Source organism: Erythrolamprus reginae, chromosome 10 (assembly GCF_031021105.1).
Source record: "Erythrolamprus reginae isolate rEryReg1 chromosome 10, rEryReg1.hap1, whole genome shotgun sequence".
NCBI lineage: Eukaryota > Metazoa > Chordata > Lepidosauria > Squamata > Dipsadidae > Erythrolamprus > Erythrolamprus reginae.
In genome coordinates, this window is record NC_091959.1 from 33,651,126 (window position 1) to 33,664,849 (window position 13,724).

The window sequence follows — 13,724 nt, forward strand, 5'->3', positions numbered from 1 at the left end:
TTGAAGAGCCAAGGGAGGCTATTTTCGCCCTCCAAGAGGCTCGGGGAAGGCCTCCAGATGTTCTGGATGTTCAGTAATAGTAAATAGAGAGGAAAATTGTATGTCTTTAAGGCGAGGCCAGGCCAGGCACTTGATGTGAGTGACATCAAGTTGGCCACCTTTAAGCCAGTCACATGACCTTTAAGCTACCTCTGGTCACATGACCATCAAGCCACTCCCGCCTTGTCACATGGCTGGCAAGCCACACCCACAAAATAAGCCACACGCATAGTGTGGTAGATTTTTTTTTTTACAGCCCTTCACTGCCTTCGCACATTTGTCTTTTTGCTTGGCCCGAGATGCAAAGATCCTTTGCAATTTTCCTAACCGAGTTCCGTCTCCTTTGCAGGTCCTCTGGATTTGTCTGCTGCCCAGGATGGAGACAGCAAGAGGAGGAATGCCCGATAGGTAAGATCTCACCTGTCCTCCTTTCGAAAACCCAGTCAAAAGTTCTGCACGAGCATCCATGGAGTTTGGGGCAAGAGAGAGCGATCCTTCTTGTCCTGTTTCCCCAGAGGCTCTTGGGGGGGCCTATAGGGAGAATGGAATGGAATACAATACAATACAATACAATACAATAATGGAATGAAGAATGGGATAGGATAGGATAGAATAGAATAGAATAGAATAGAATATTGTTTATTGGCCAAGTGTGAATAGACATACAAGGAATTTGTCTTTGGTGCAGGTGCTCTCAGTGTACATAAAAGAAAAGATACATTTGTCAAGAATTATGATATACAACACTTTATGATTGTCATAGGGGTCAAATAAGCAATCAGGAAACAATCAATATTAATAAAAATCTTAAGGATACAAGCAACAGGTTACAGTCCTACAGTCATAAGTGGGAGGAAAAGGATGATAGGAATGATGGGAAAAAACTAGTAGTAACAATAGTGCAGACTTAGTAAATAGTTTGACAGTGTTGAGGGAATTATTTGTTTAGCAGGGTGATGGCGTTCGGGGAGGAAAGTGTTCTTGTCTCTAGTTGTTCTAGTGTGCAGTGCTCTGTGGCAACGTTTTGAGGGTAGGAGTTGAAACAGTTTGTGTCCAGGATGCAAGGGGTCAGTCAATATTTTCACTGCCCCCTTTTTGACTCGTACAGTCTACAGGTCCTCAATGGAAGGCAGGTTGGCAGCAATTGTTTTTTCTGCAGTTCTTATTCTCCTCTGTAGTCGTTGTCGGTCCTGTTGGGTTGCAGCACCAAACCAGACAGTTATAGAGGTGCAGATGACAGACTCAGTGATTCCTCTGTAGAACTGGATCAGCAGAAAGAACATTCTTTGTTGTGCTTTTTAGATGACATAAAAAAAACCATTTAGAGAGTTGATGGGCAAAGGTATGAACCTGGTGTGTGTGTGTGTGAGTAAGTGAGTGACTGTGAGGAAGTGCCAATATTTCTACTTCACTAACGGCTTGCTGCAGCCAATCTGCCATGGCCAACTCACTATAGACAATTCACTGCAAGACAACTTGCCACGGGCAACTTGCCACAGAACAATTTGTCCTGGACAGGCGCAGGTTACCACTACCAGTGCAATGCATGTGCAGCCTTGCTTCTTCTGTGCACGCACCCAAGAAAGATTTTGCTCCTGAGCATGCGCAGAAAGCAAAATCTTGCGAGGGGATTTGCACAAGAGAGAGATTTCCGTGTGCATGGAAGCAAAAAAATTGCTGAAATCTTGCATGTGCGTGGATCTCAACATGTTTTTGCTTTTGCGCATGTTCAGGAAGCAAAATCTCACCAGGGGATACATGCATGAGATTTCAGCAATTTTTTGCTTCTGCGCATGTCCAAGGACCAAAAATACACCGGGGCGCGCATACAATTATGCAAGAGATCTGAGGCTGCGCATGCAGTGAATCATTCACTACTGGTACACCGTCCTCTACCATACCGGTAGCAATCCACTACTGGCAGGAACCCACTCCTGGCGCTCGGTGATGGATTGCCAAAATTTTTACTACAACACTGTGGGTGTGGCTTGATGGTCATGTGACCGGGTAGGAATGGCTGGCCGGCCATGTGACCAGGTGGGAGTGGCTTGACGGTCATGTAACCGAGGGTGGCTTAAAGGTCATGTGACTGGGTGGGAGGGGCTTACCGACCAAGTTAAGTTTTCAAATAGGTGCTTGGACTCTTTTTCAGTTGATTAAATCACATTATTTGAATAGCCACAAAAAGGACAAATGATAGACAGCATTGTTTGTTGAGGAACACAGTCAAATTTTAAGGTTTTGTACTGAACCCACAAGGTTCGGTATGACAACAGATTAGGCAAGTAGCTCCATTTTCTTTCATTGCTATCAAAGTTCAGTTCTAGATAATGATTAAAATGATTAAAGCATTTATGGGGAGAAACATACTATTTTGTTATTTCCTATTTTAAAAGTAATTAAGGATCATACTAAGGTACTAGAGAAGGAAGGAGAATGAAAAAAAACTATTAAGTATTCAATAAATAGTGTGTAAACATACTATCCCCACTGCGTCCCCAATCTCATGGGTGCAGCAGCCCATTACTGCTGGTGCTAGAGAACATATCCCAGTGATGGCAAATCTATGGCACAGGTGCCAGAGATGGCACCTGGAGCCCTACTGGTGGCATGCGAGCTGTTGCCCTAGCTCAGCTCCAACATGCATGTGTGTGCCAGCCAGCTGAGTTTTGGTTCACACAGAGGCACTGGGAAGGCGCTTCTGGCTTCCAGAAAGCCTCCCAGAGGTTGGGGAGGGCATTCATACCCTCCCCTGGTTCCAGGGAAACCTTTGGAGCCTGGGGAGGACGAAACACCAGCCTACTGGGCTCACAAGAAGTTGGGAAACAGCCCATTTCTGGCCTCCAGAGAGCCTCTGGGATGCAGGGAAGCTGTTTTTGCCTTCCCCAGGCATTGAATTATGGATGTGGGGACTCACGCATGTGCAATTGCGTGCGCCCATGCTCTTTCAGCACCCATGGAAAAAACGGTTCGCTATCCCTGACACATCCAGTGTTACACAGAAGCTAAAGTGGATCTGCTTACCAGAAGTGTTACTCACTGCTTACCACAGCATTTCTCAAGCTTGGCCACTTCGTGGCGTGTGGACTGCAAATCCAAATGGGAATTCTGGGAATTGCAGTCTTAAAATGGCCAAGCTTGAGAAACACTGGTTTATAGCTGCCAAAAAATAAATGAAACTTAATTTTTGCAGTCGTTTCTTGCTGCAGAATTTGGATTGACAGCTGAGCCCCAGAGCTTGGCTGAGCCCGCCCTGCCAGGCTCCCCGATCCTAGACCTCCGGTTGAGCGCCATGGCTGGATCTCTGTGTATGTGCCATTGTCTGCGGCCAGCGCGGCTGGAACTTGGCCTCCAGAAGTTCCGGTTCGAGTCTTTTGCAGGCAGAGGAGGGGCCGAAAACCGAAGCAGGCTGGGCATTCTCGGGACTTGGAGTCCCAAGGCACCGATGGGAAAAAACTTGGAGAAGTTATTTTTAGACGCCTGGTCACTGGGCTGCTGTTCCAGCTGGCGGAGGGAGGCCTCTTCATTTCCTGCCCAGCGATATATTTTGCAATGCGCTTGATCTCCAGAGCTTTGGTGGCGGGAGGGGGGGTGGGGGGGAGAGAAGAGATGTGGAAATGGCCAAGAGCAAAGCCACAGAAGAACGTAGTGTGCAAATTCACTGGGTTGTGGAAGGGAGGGGAAAGAGAGAGAGAATATCCAGCTTGGAAGCAGCTGGAGATTCCTGCCTCTGTTCTAGGAAGCCAAGCCAGAGGTGAATGTTTGGGGAGTTGGAGGTGGTGCCATTTCTGCACCTCTCTCCTTAGGATCCAGGCTTCTACGCTTCCAGAATGTTTCAGCCTTTTTTAAAAACGGAAATATTTTTATAATAATAATAACAGAGTTGGAAGGGACCTTGGAGGTCTTATAGTCCAACCCCCTGCTTAGGCAGGAAACTCTACACCACTTCAGACAGATGGTTATCCAACAGCTGCTTAAAAACTTCCAGTGTTGGGGCATTAACAACTTCTGGTGGCAGGCAGTTCCACTGATCAGCTGTTCTGACTGTCAGGAAATTTCTCCCTAGTTCTAAATTACTTCTCTCCTTGTTTAGTTTCCACCCATTGCTTCTTGTCCTACCCTTTGGAGAATAGGTTGACTCCTTCTTTGGGGCAACCCCTGAGAGATACTGGAAGGCTGCTATCATGTCTCCCCTGGTCTTTCTCCTCACTGGAGGTTTTTAAAGAAGAGACTGGGAAGCCACTAGTGTGAAATGGTACAGGGAGGCAATGGCAAACTTTTTTTCTCATGTGCCCTTCGAAATGGCTCCGCAGGCCACCTGCGGCACCTGTGCCACAGGTTCACCATCATAGGTATAGGGCCTCCTGCTTGAAAAGAGGACTGGACTAGAAGACCTCCAAGGTCCCTCCCAGCTCTATTCTGATTGATTGATCTCATTGAGGGGGAGGCTAATCTCCATTTGTCCATGGGCCGTGTTGAGCTGCAGTGGGACTGAGCAAATTGTCCATCCATTGTTCGGGGGGGGGGACTGACCCCTCAGATAGGGTTCACAACTTGGATGTTCTCCTAGATGCACAGTTGAGCCTTGATTGCCACCTCTCGGCTGTAGCCAGGGGGACCTTTGCCCCTTTCTGGAGCAGGAGGCTTTATGCACAGTTGCTCATGCCCTCATCACCTCCCGTCTTGACTATTGCAACAACCTCTACATGGGGCTACCCTTGAAGAGTGTTCGGAGACTGCAAATAGTCCAGAATGATAATGATGATGATGATGATGATGATGATGATGACGACGACAATGACAATGATAATGATTTATTAGATTTGTATGCCGCCCCTCTCCGAGGACTCGGAGCGGCTCACAACAGCAATAATAATACAATACAATACAAATCCAATATTAAGAAAACTAAATTAAAAACCCATTACAGTGATCACCCGAGTTTCGCGATCCCGATCATTGCGAATCGCTATATCGCGATTTTTCCACCCGATGATGTCACTCCCTTCCTTTCTCATCTTTCTTTCTCTCTCTCTTTCTCTATCTTGCTTCTTCCTCTCTCACACTCTCTTCCTCCCTCTCTCATCTCTTTCTTTCCTTCTCTCTCTTTCTCTATCTCTCCCCCTCTTGCTCTCCAGCGATGGGGAAGCCCCATCTTCGGCTCCTCGCTGCTGCGGCGCTGCAAGCGAGGAGCCGGGCGGGCGGGCGAACGGGCAAGCGGCAAGCGATCTTGGGGTTTCCCCGTTGCATGGGCAACGGGGAAACCCCATCTTCGGCTCCGCGCTGCTGCCGCGCTGCGGAGCAGATCAGCTGTTGGGCGGCCGAAGGGGTCTTCCCCGCCCACACGCAAACTCCACCATCTGCTCATGTGCGGCCATGGAAAACAGGACGCGCATGCGCAGAGGGTGTTTTTACTTCCGTGCCGCTACATCGCGAGTTTACGATTATCGCGAGGGGTCTTGGAACGGAACCCTCATGATAATCGGGGGATCACTGTATTACTAAAAAAAACCAATCAATTCTACACAATCACACCACTCTCAAATGCTAAATTCAGAAGGGTGAGGGAGAGAATTAATCCCCCCATGCCTGGCAGCATAAATGGGTCTTCAACATCTTGCGGAAGGCAAGGAGGGTGGAGGCAATTTGAATCCCTGGGGGGAGTTGATTCCAGAGGGACGGGGCTGCCACAGAGAAGGCTCTTCCCCTAGGTCCCACCAGACGACATTGTTTATTTGACAGAACCCGGAGAAGGCCAACTCTGTGGGACCTAATCAGCCACTGGGATTCGTACGGCAGAAGGCGGTCCCATACGTATTCTGGTCCGATGTCATGTAGGGCTTTATAGGTCATTACCAACACTTGGTCATTACCAACACAGAATGCAGCTGCACCAGCTGTCATGGGTTACACCCATATAATACCCATATAACACCTTTGCTGTCATGGGTTACACCCATATAACACCTTTGCTCCGCATGCTGCACTGACTTCCTCTTAGTCTCTGGTCACAATTTAAGATGTTGGTTATTACCTATAAATCCCTACATGGCTCAGGGCCAGACTATTTACGCGACTGTCTCCTGCCACATACCTCCCAGAGATCAATAAGAGCACACAGAGTTGGCCTCCTCCAGGTCCCATCGACTAAGCAATGCAGATTGGCGGGGCCACAAAGGAGGGCCTTCTCTGTGGCTGCCCCAAATTTAAGGAACCAACCCCCCCCTCCGATGTCCATACTTCTCCCACCTTGTTGGCCTTCCGAAAGGCTACAAAGACCTGGCTTTGCCAGCAGGCCTGGGGGCCATGAATTTACATCTTTCATGGCCAAATCGTGTTGAACAGTAGGTTGTGTTGATTGGATTACCAAGTTGTGAGTTTTTCTTACTGTGGTTATTATTTTAATTTATATTGGACTTCTTTTTATTGTTAACTGCCTTTTTTATATTTTGTTGTAAGCCACTCTGAGTCCTTCAGGATTGGGAGGCACAGAAGTCGAATGAATGAATGAATGAATGAATGAATGAATGAATGAATGAATGGATGGATGGATGGATGGATGGATGGACGGACGGACGGACTGACTGACTGACTGACTGACTGACTGACTGACTGACTGACTGACTGACTGACTGACTGACTGACTGACTGACTGATTGATTGATTAATTAATTGTATGGCTTGACATGGTCCTGGTTGATTCTGGAGTAAGTGCATGTAATGTGTCTGGGTGGGACTGTACTATCCTCCCTCCCCAGTTAGAAAATCTGGATAATAACCACCTAATCCTCCCCAAAATCCCCCATGGACGCACTAACCACTTCCCTAACTCCTCCTTTGCATGCGTCCTCGACTGACAGAGGCTGCCCGCCATGCGCCAGGGAGCTGCTCTCTCCACTCATCGACCAAGTAAGTATACTGCCTTCCCTCTGGCAGGCATTGTGCCACCCGCAGATGGTTTTCACTTCCCTTCCCGACCGGTTTGCAAATTTGAGCACATGCCGCCATCTCCACACTTGCGCGTGGCCAACTGTACATGCACCTTAATTGCACACGAGCCTTCCATGCATGCACCTAGCCTCAAAAAGGTGAACAAATAGAACCGGACTGAACTGGCTGAATACCACCCGTGGTGCCACCAGTGCTGCGTTGCCTTTAATCTGGGACTGCCATTCTGTCTCTTTTCCCCATCCGTTTCTCAGCAGCAAAGTCAGCTCAGAAAACAGATTCATTTAATGACTGGTTTAACTATGTTAGCATTCCACACTGGGCAAACCAACGTTAGAATACTGAACTTCAAACAGAGTATATGTGGCAGCGGTGGTTGTTCAGCCAAGAACACAGACCAATATAGAAAAGGTATTATTCACAAGGTATACAATAGATTAACCAGCATATACAGTCAGTACATAGACCATTTAGCACACAACAATATTATTTATTTATTTGTTTGTTTGTTTGTTTGTTTGTTTATTTATTTGTTTGTTTGTTTGTTTGTTGGATTTGTATGCCGTCCCTCTCCGTAGACTCGGAGCGGCTAACAACAGTATTAAAAAACATCATGCAAATCCAATACTAAAAACAACTAAAATACCCTTATTATAAAACTAAACATCCATACAAACAAACATACCATGCATAAATTATAAAGGCTTAGGGGGAAAGAATGTCTCAATTCCCCCATGCCTGATGACAGAGGTGGGTTTTAAGGAGCTTACGAAAGGCAAGGAGGGTGGGGGCAATTCTAACCTCCGGGGGAAGTTGATTCCAGAGGGTCGGGGCTGCCACAGAGAAGGCTTTTCCCCTGGGCCCCGCCAAGCGACATTGTTTTGTTGACAGGACCCGGAGAAGGCCCACTCTGTGGGACCTAACCGGTCGCTGGGATTCGTGCGGCAGAAGGCAGTCCCGAATATATTCTGGTCCGGTGCCATGAAGGGCTTTATAGGTTATAACCAACACTTTGAATTGTGACCGGAAACTGATCGGCAACCAATGCAGACTGCGGAGTGTTGGAGTAATATGGGCATACTTAGAGAAGCCCATAATTGCTCTCGCAGCTGCATTCTGCACGATCTGAAGTTTCCAAACACTTTTCAAAGGTAGCCCCATGTAGAGGGCATTACAGTAGTCGAACCTCGAGGTGATGAGGGCATGAGTGACTGTGAGCAGTGACTCCCGGTCCAAATAGGGCCGCAACTGGTGCTCCAGGTGAACCTGGGCAAACGCCCCCCTCGCCACAGCTGAAAGATGTTTCTCTAATGTGAGCAGTGGATCGAGGAGGACGCCCAAGTTGCGGACCCTCTCCGAGTGGGTCAATATTTCCCCCCCCAGGGTGATGGACGGACAGATGGAATTGTCTTTGGGAGGCAAAACCCACAGCCACTCCGTCTTATCAGGGTTGAGTTTGAGTCTGTTGACACCCATCCAGGCCCCAACAGCCTCCAGGCACCGGCACATCACTTCCACTGCTTCATTGACTGGACATGGGGTGGAAATGTAAAGCTGGGTATCATCAGCGTACTGATGATATCTCACCCCAGCCCTTGGATGATCTCGCCCAGCGGTTTCATGTAGATATTAAATAGCAGGGGGAAGATGACCGACAAGGGAGAGACCTCAGGGTCGACCTCTGATCCCCCAGTAACACCGACTGCGACCGACCGGAGAGGTAGAAGGAGAACCACTGAAGAACAGTGCCTCCCACTCCCAACCCCTCCAGCCGGCGCAGAAGGATACTATGGTCGATGGTATCGAAAGCCGCTGACAGGTCAAGAAGCACCAGGACAGAGGATAAACCCCTGTCCCGGGCCCGCCAGAGATCATCCATCAACGCGACCAAAGCAGTTTCCGTGCTGTAACCAGGCCTGAAACCCGACTGCTGGAGACCTAGATAATATATTATTAACACACAGCAAGTACATATACTGTTTAGCACACAGAAATATAGTATATTCTCTTATTAGCACACAGCAATACTTTATAGTATTAGCACAGAGCAAGTACATAGACCATTTAGCACACAGCAATATAGTATACCGGTATTCTCTTATTAGCACACAGGAATGTCTTATATTATTAGCACAGAGCAAGTACATATAAATACTAAGCAGCATATAGACACCCACAACTAACAATACAATACAACCTAATACAATGCAGCAGAACCCAAAAGCAAAGCAACAGAGAGCAACACATTATTACTATTATTATTATTATTATTATTATTATTATTATTATTATTATTATTATTATTATTAATTAGATTTGTATGCCGCCCCTCTCAGTAGACTCTGTCTCCCTTATATGGATAATTGCAGCCTTGCTCTTAAAGTAACATTATTGCTGCCTAGCCCTTAAAGTAATACAGTATTATACTATTTCATCCAAACATAAATTGCTGGTTAGTTCATATATTGAAAACCCAACCAGTACAGTACGTAGTATGGACAAACTAACTGAACAAGTGCTTAACATTCGCTTGACAATGGTGGCAAGCAAGGTGATAAAAATGAGGCCAAGCTCCCTTAGCAAATTTCTCACCTAGCAGACATAAATTTTGGAGTCCATTGTGGTTGTAAGTCAAGGACTGTCAGTACTACGTAATGTACTGGTTGGGTTTTCAATGTATAAACTAACCAGCAATGTATGTTTGGAGGAAATAGTATAATGTTACTTTAAGAGCTAGGCTGCAATTAGCCATATAAGGGAGGCAGATGTGTTGCTTTCTGTTGCATTGTATTGTATTACAGTATATTGGTATTGTTGGTTGTTGGTGTATATATGCTGGTTAGTCTTGATAATGCTTGTAATATTGCTGTGTGCTAGGTTTTGCTGTATGCTAAAGTATTGCTTTGTGCTAATAATCTGTGTGCTAAGATATTATTGTGTGTTTAATATTGCTGTGTGCTAAGCTATTGTTGTGTGCTAAGATATTGATGTGTGCTAATAAATTACTATATTGCTGTGTGCTAAATGGTGTTGCTGTGTGCTAATAAGAGAATATATTGCTGTGTGCTAAATGGTAAATGTATTTGCTGTGTGCTAATACTGCTGTGTGCCAATAATATAAGATATTGCTGTGTGCTAATCAAAGGTCTATGGATTGCATTATGGTTAGTGTGTAATATTAACAATATTGTATATATTGTGAATAATATTTATACCTTTACTATATTGGTCTGTGTTCTTGCCTAAACAACCACAGAGTCTATGTTTGAAGTTCGGTATTCAAACATTGCTTAGTGTGGAATGCTAACAAGGACCACCGAAGAATTTCCCCAGAATTTCCCCAGAAAGGATCAAGCGGCCAGTGAAATTCCCAGAGTTCCTTGTGGACTTCAGTTCCCAGAGTTCCTTGTGGACTTCAGTTCCCAGAGTTCCTTGTGGACTTCAGTTCCCAGAGTTCCTTGTGGACTTCGGTTCCCAGAGTTCCTCAGCCAGCAAAACAGGATCGCTCACCTTCTCTTTTCTTCCCCCTACAGCCGTCTGCGAAGGCAACTTCACCTGTACCAACAACGAGGTGTGCGTGAGGCCCAACGAATGTCGCTGTCGCCATGGCTATTTTGGAGCCAACTGCGAAACCAGTAAGCCTGGGAGCATGCTCCGGACTGGGGGGTGGGTGGGTGGGTGGGGAGGAAACATCTGCAAGGGCCCCCACCCCAGGGAAAGGGGACCATCAGGGGCCAGAAACACCAAGCCAAAGTTCCCGCCCACCCTCAGCATCCAGAAAGTTATGGACTTGAGAATTCCCAGCTGTCTGGCAGAGAAGATAAATGGGGGAGGGGAAGGCATTGAAGATGATGGTCATTATTTCGTTATTTAATATACAGTGGTACCTCAAGATACGAACCCCTGGTCTTACGAACAACTCGTGATACGAACCCGGGGTTCAGAAAAATTTTGCCTCTTCTTACGAACTTTTTTTGAGTTACGAACCGGCGTTCGGAGACTGCTGGGAAGCCGCGCGGCTGTTTTAAAAGGTAACAGCCGGGCGGCGGGGCTTCCCAGAAGCCTCCCGAACGCCGGTTCGTAACTCGAACAAAGTTCGTAAGAAGAGGCAAAATTTTGCTGAACCCCGGGTTCGGTTCGGGAGGTTGCTGGGAAGCCCCCCAGGCCGTCTGCGACCTTTTAAAACACCCGCGCCGCTTCGCAGCTGTCTCCCGAAGCCGAATGCAGAAGTTCGGCTTTAGCGTTCGGCTTCAGGAGACAGCTGCGAAGCGGCGCGGGTGTTTTAAAAGGTCGCAGCCGGCCTGGGGGGCTTGCCAGCACCCCCCTGAACCCCGAACCCGGGTTCGGGGGGGGTGGCAAGGCCCCCAGGCCGGCTGTGACCTTTTAAAACACCTGCGCCGCTTTGCAGCTGTCTCCCGAAGCCGAACACGGAAGTTCGGCTTTAGCATTCGGCTTCAGGAGACAGCTGCGAAGCGGCACGGGTGTTTTTAAAAGGTCACAGCCGGCCTGGGGGGCTTGCCACCACCACCCCGAACCCCGAACCCGGGTTCGGGGTGGTGGTGGCAAGCCCCCCAGGCCGGCTGCGACCTTTTAAAACACCCGCGCCGCTTCGCAGCTGTCTCCCGAAGCCGAACGCGGAAGTTCGGCTTTAGCGTTCGGCTTCAGGAGACAGCTGCGATGCGGCGCGGGTGTTTTAAAAGGTCGCAGCCGGCCTGGGGGGCTTGCCACCACCATCCCGAACCTGGGTTTGGGGGGGTGGCAAGCCCCCCAAGGCCAGCTGCGACCTTTTAAAACACCCGCGCCGCTTCGCAGCTGTCTCCCCAAGCCGAACGCGGAAGTTCGGCTTTAGCGTTCGGCTTCAGGAGACAGCTGCGAAGCGGCGCGGGTTTTTTAAAAGGTCGCAGCCAGCCTGGGGGGCTTGCCAGCACCACCCCGAACCCCGAACCCAGGTTCGGGGGGTGGTGGCAAGCCCCCCAGGCCGGCTGCGACCTTTTAAAACACCCGCGCCACTTCGCAGCTGTCTCCCGAAGCCGAACGCGGAACTTCGGCTTTAGCGTTCGGCTTCAGGAGACAGCAGCGAAGCGGCGCGGGTGTTTTAACAGGTCGCAGCCAGCCTGGGGGGCTTGCCAGCACCCCCCAACCCCGAACCCGGAAGTTCGGGGTTCGGGAGGTTGCTGGGAAGCCCCCCAGCCCGGCTGTGAAATGCCGCTCATAGCAGCTGCTACGAGCGGCATTTCACTTTCTCTCCCAGGCAAAAAGTTGCTGGCATTCTGGGATGATGGGGCCGGACTTCCCAGGTGGAAGGTGTGCCCCTCTCCCCGGCATCTTTTTGCCTGGGAGGGAAGGTGAAATGCCTCTCATAGCAGCTGCTACGAGCGGCATTTCACTTTCTCTCCCAGGCAAAAAGTTGCCGGCATTCTGGGATGATGGGGCCGGACTTCCCAGGCGGAAGGCGTGCCCCTCTCCCCGGCATCTTTTTGCCTGGGAGGGAAGGTGAAGTGCCGCTCGTAGCAGCTGCTACGAGCGGCATTTCACTTTCTCTCCCAGGCAAAAAGATGCCGGTATTCTGGGATGATGGGGCCGGACTTCCCAGGCGGAAGGCGTGCCCCTCTCCCCGGCATCTTTTTGCCTGGGAGGGAAGGTGAAATGCCGCTCGTAGCAGCTGCTACGAGCGGCATTTCACTTTCTCTCCCAGGCAAAAAGTTGCCGGCATTCTGGGATGATGGGGCCGGACTTCCCAGGCGGAAGGCGTGCCCCTCTCCCCGGCATCTTTTTGCCTGGGAGGGAAGGTGAAATGCCGCTCGTAGCAGCTGCTAGAGCCGCCGGCATTTCACCTTCCCTCCCAGGCAAAAAGAAGCCGCGCTGCTGCTCCAGTCGCCCGGTCCTCTCCTGCCTCCCGCGCCGATGTTCCCCACTGCGTCGGGGGCCGCCAGCCCCGAATCGGATGCACCCTCGCTGCTACCGCTGCCGCCGCGCCCACTGCCCGCCCCATTCTCGCTGGAGGTCTAGCCGGAGCCGGAGCCAGGTCCGCTCGGCCGTGCCTCCTCGCCCGCCGCCCAGCCGCCCAGGATGCTGACCTGCTACCTCGCGGCGCGCCCGCCGCCGGCCCGATCCTGCGCCTCCTGCTTCCCCCCCAGCCAAAAATACAAAGGCGGTCTGCCGCTCCCGCGGAGCAATGGGAAGCTGAAGCCGCCGCCGGTTTCAGCCTCCCTTTGCTCCACGCTGCTCCGCCCTGCCTGTCTTTGTGTTTTTGGCTGGGGAGGGGAGCAGGAGGACCTTACTGACTCCCTCCCCCCAGCACTTCACCCAGGACAACAGGCAGGGCGAAGCAGCGTGGGGCAAAGGGAGGCTCAAGCCTCCTTTGGTGGTGGCGGCCGGCTTCCCGGTTTCTGAGTTTTGGGCTTGCACGCATTAATTGCTTTTCCATTGATTCCTATGGGAAACAATGTTTCATCTTACCAACTTTTCACCTTACGAACCTCCTCCAGGCACCAATTAAGTTCGTATCTTGAGGTACCACTGTATTGTCTTTTTAACCTTGTTTTTGGGTGCTCCTTGTGGGCTTCTCAGCAGTCAAGATGCTATCCTTCCTTCCTTCCTTCCATCCATCCATCCATCCATCCATCCATCCATCCATCCATCCATCCATGGTGCAAAGCGGTTAGAATGCAGTACTGCAGACTGCCAGTTGCCTGCAATTTGGCATTTTAATCTCACCAGGCTTAATGTTGACTCAG

General features: G+C 49.6%; 1 protein-coding gene across 1 annotated transcript in view; it reads left to right on the plus strand.

The window, feature by feature from the left end:
- The window catches only part of LOC139172885 (scavenger receptor class F member 2-like), a 74,641-nt gene that overhangs the window by 16,399 nt on the left and 44,518 nt on the right, over positions 1-13,724 (plus strand). The window contains 2 exon segments of the mRNA XM_070762169.1: positions 389-447; positions 10,521-10,622. Coding sequence (XP_070618270.1) covers positions 389-447; positions 10,521-10,622 — 161 coding nt within the window.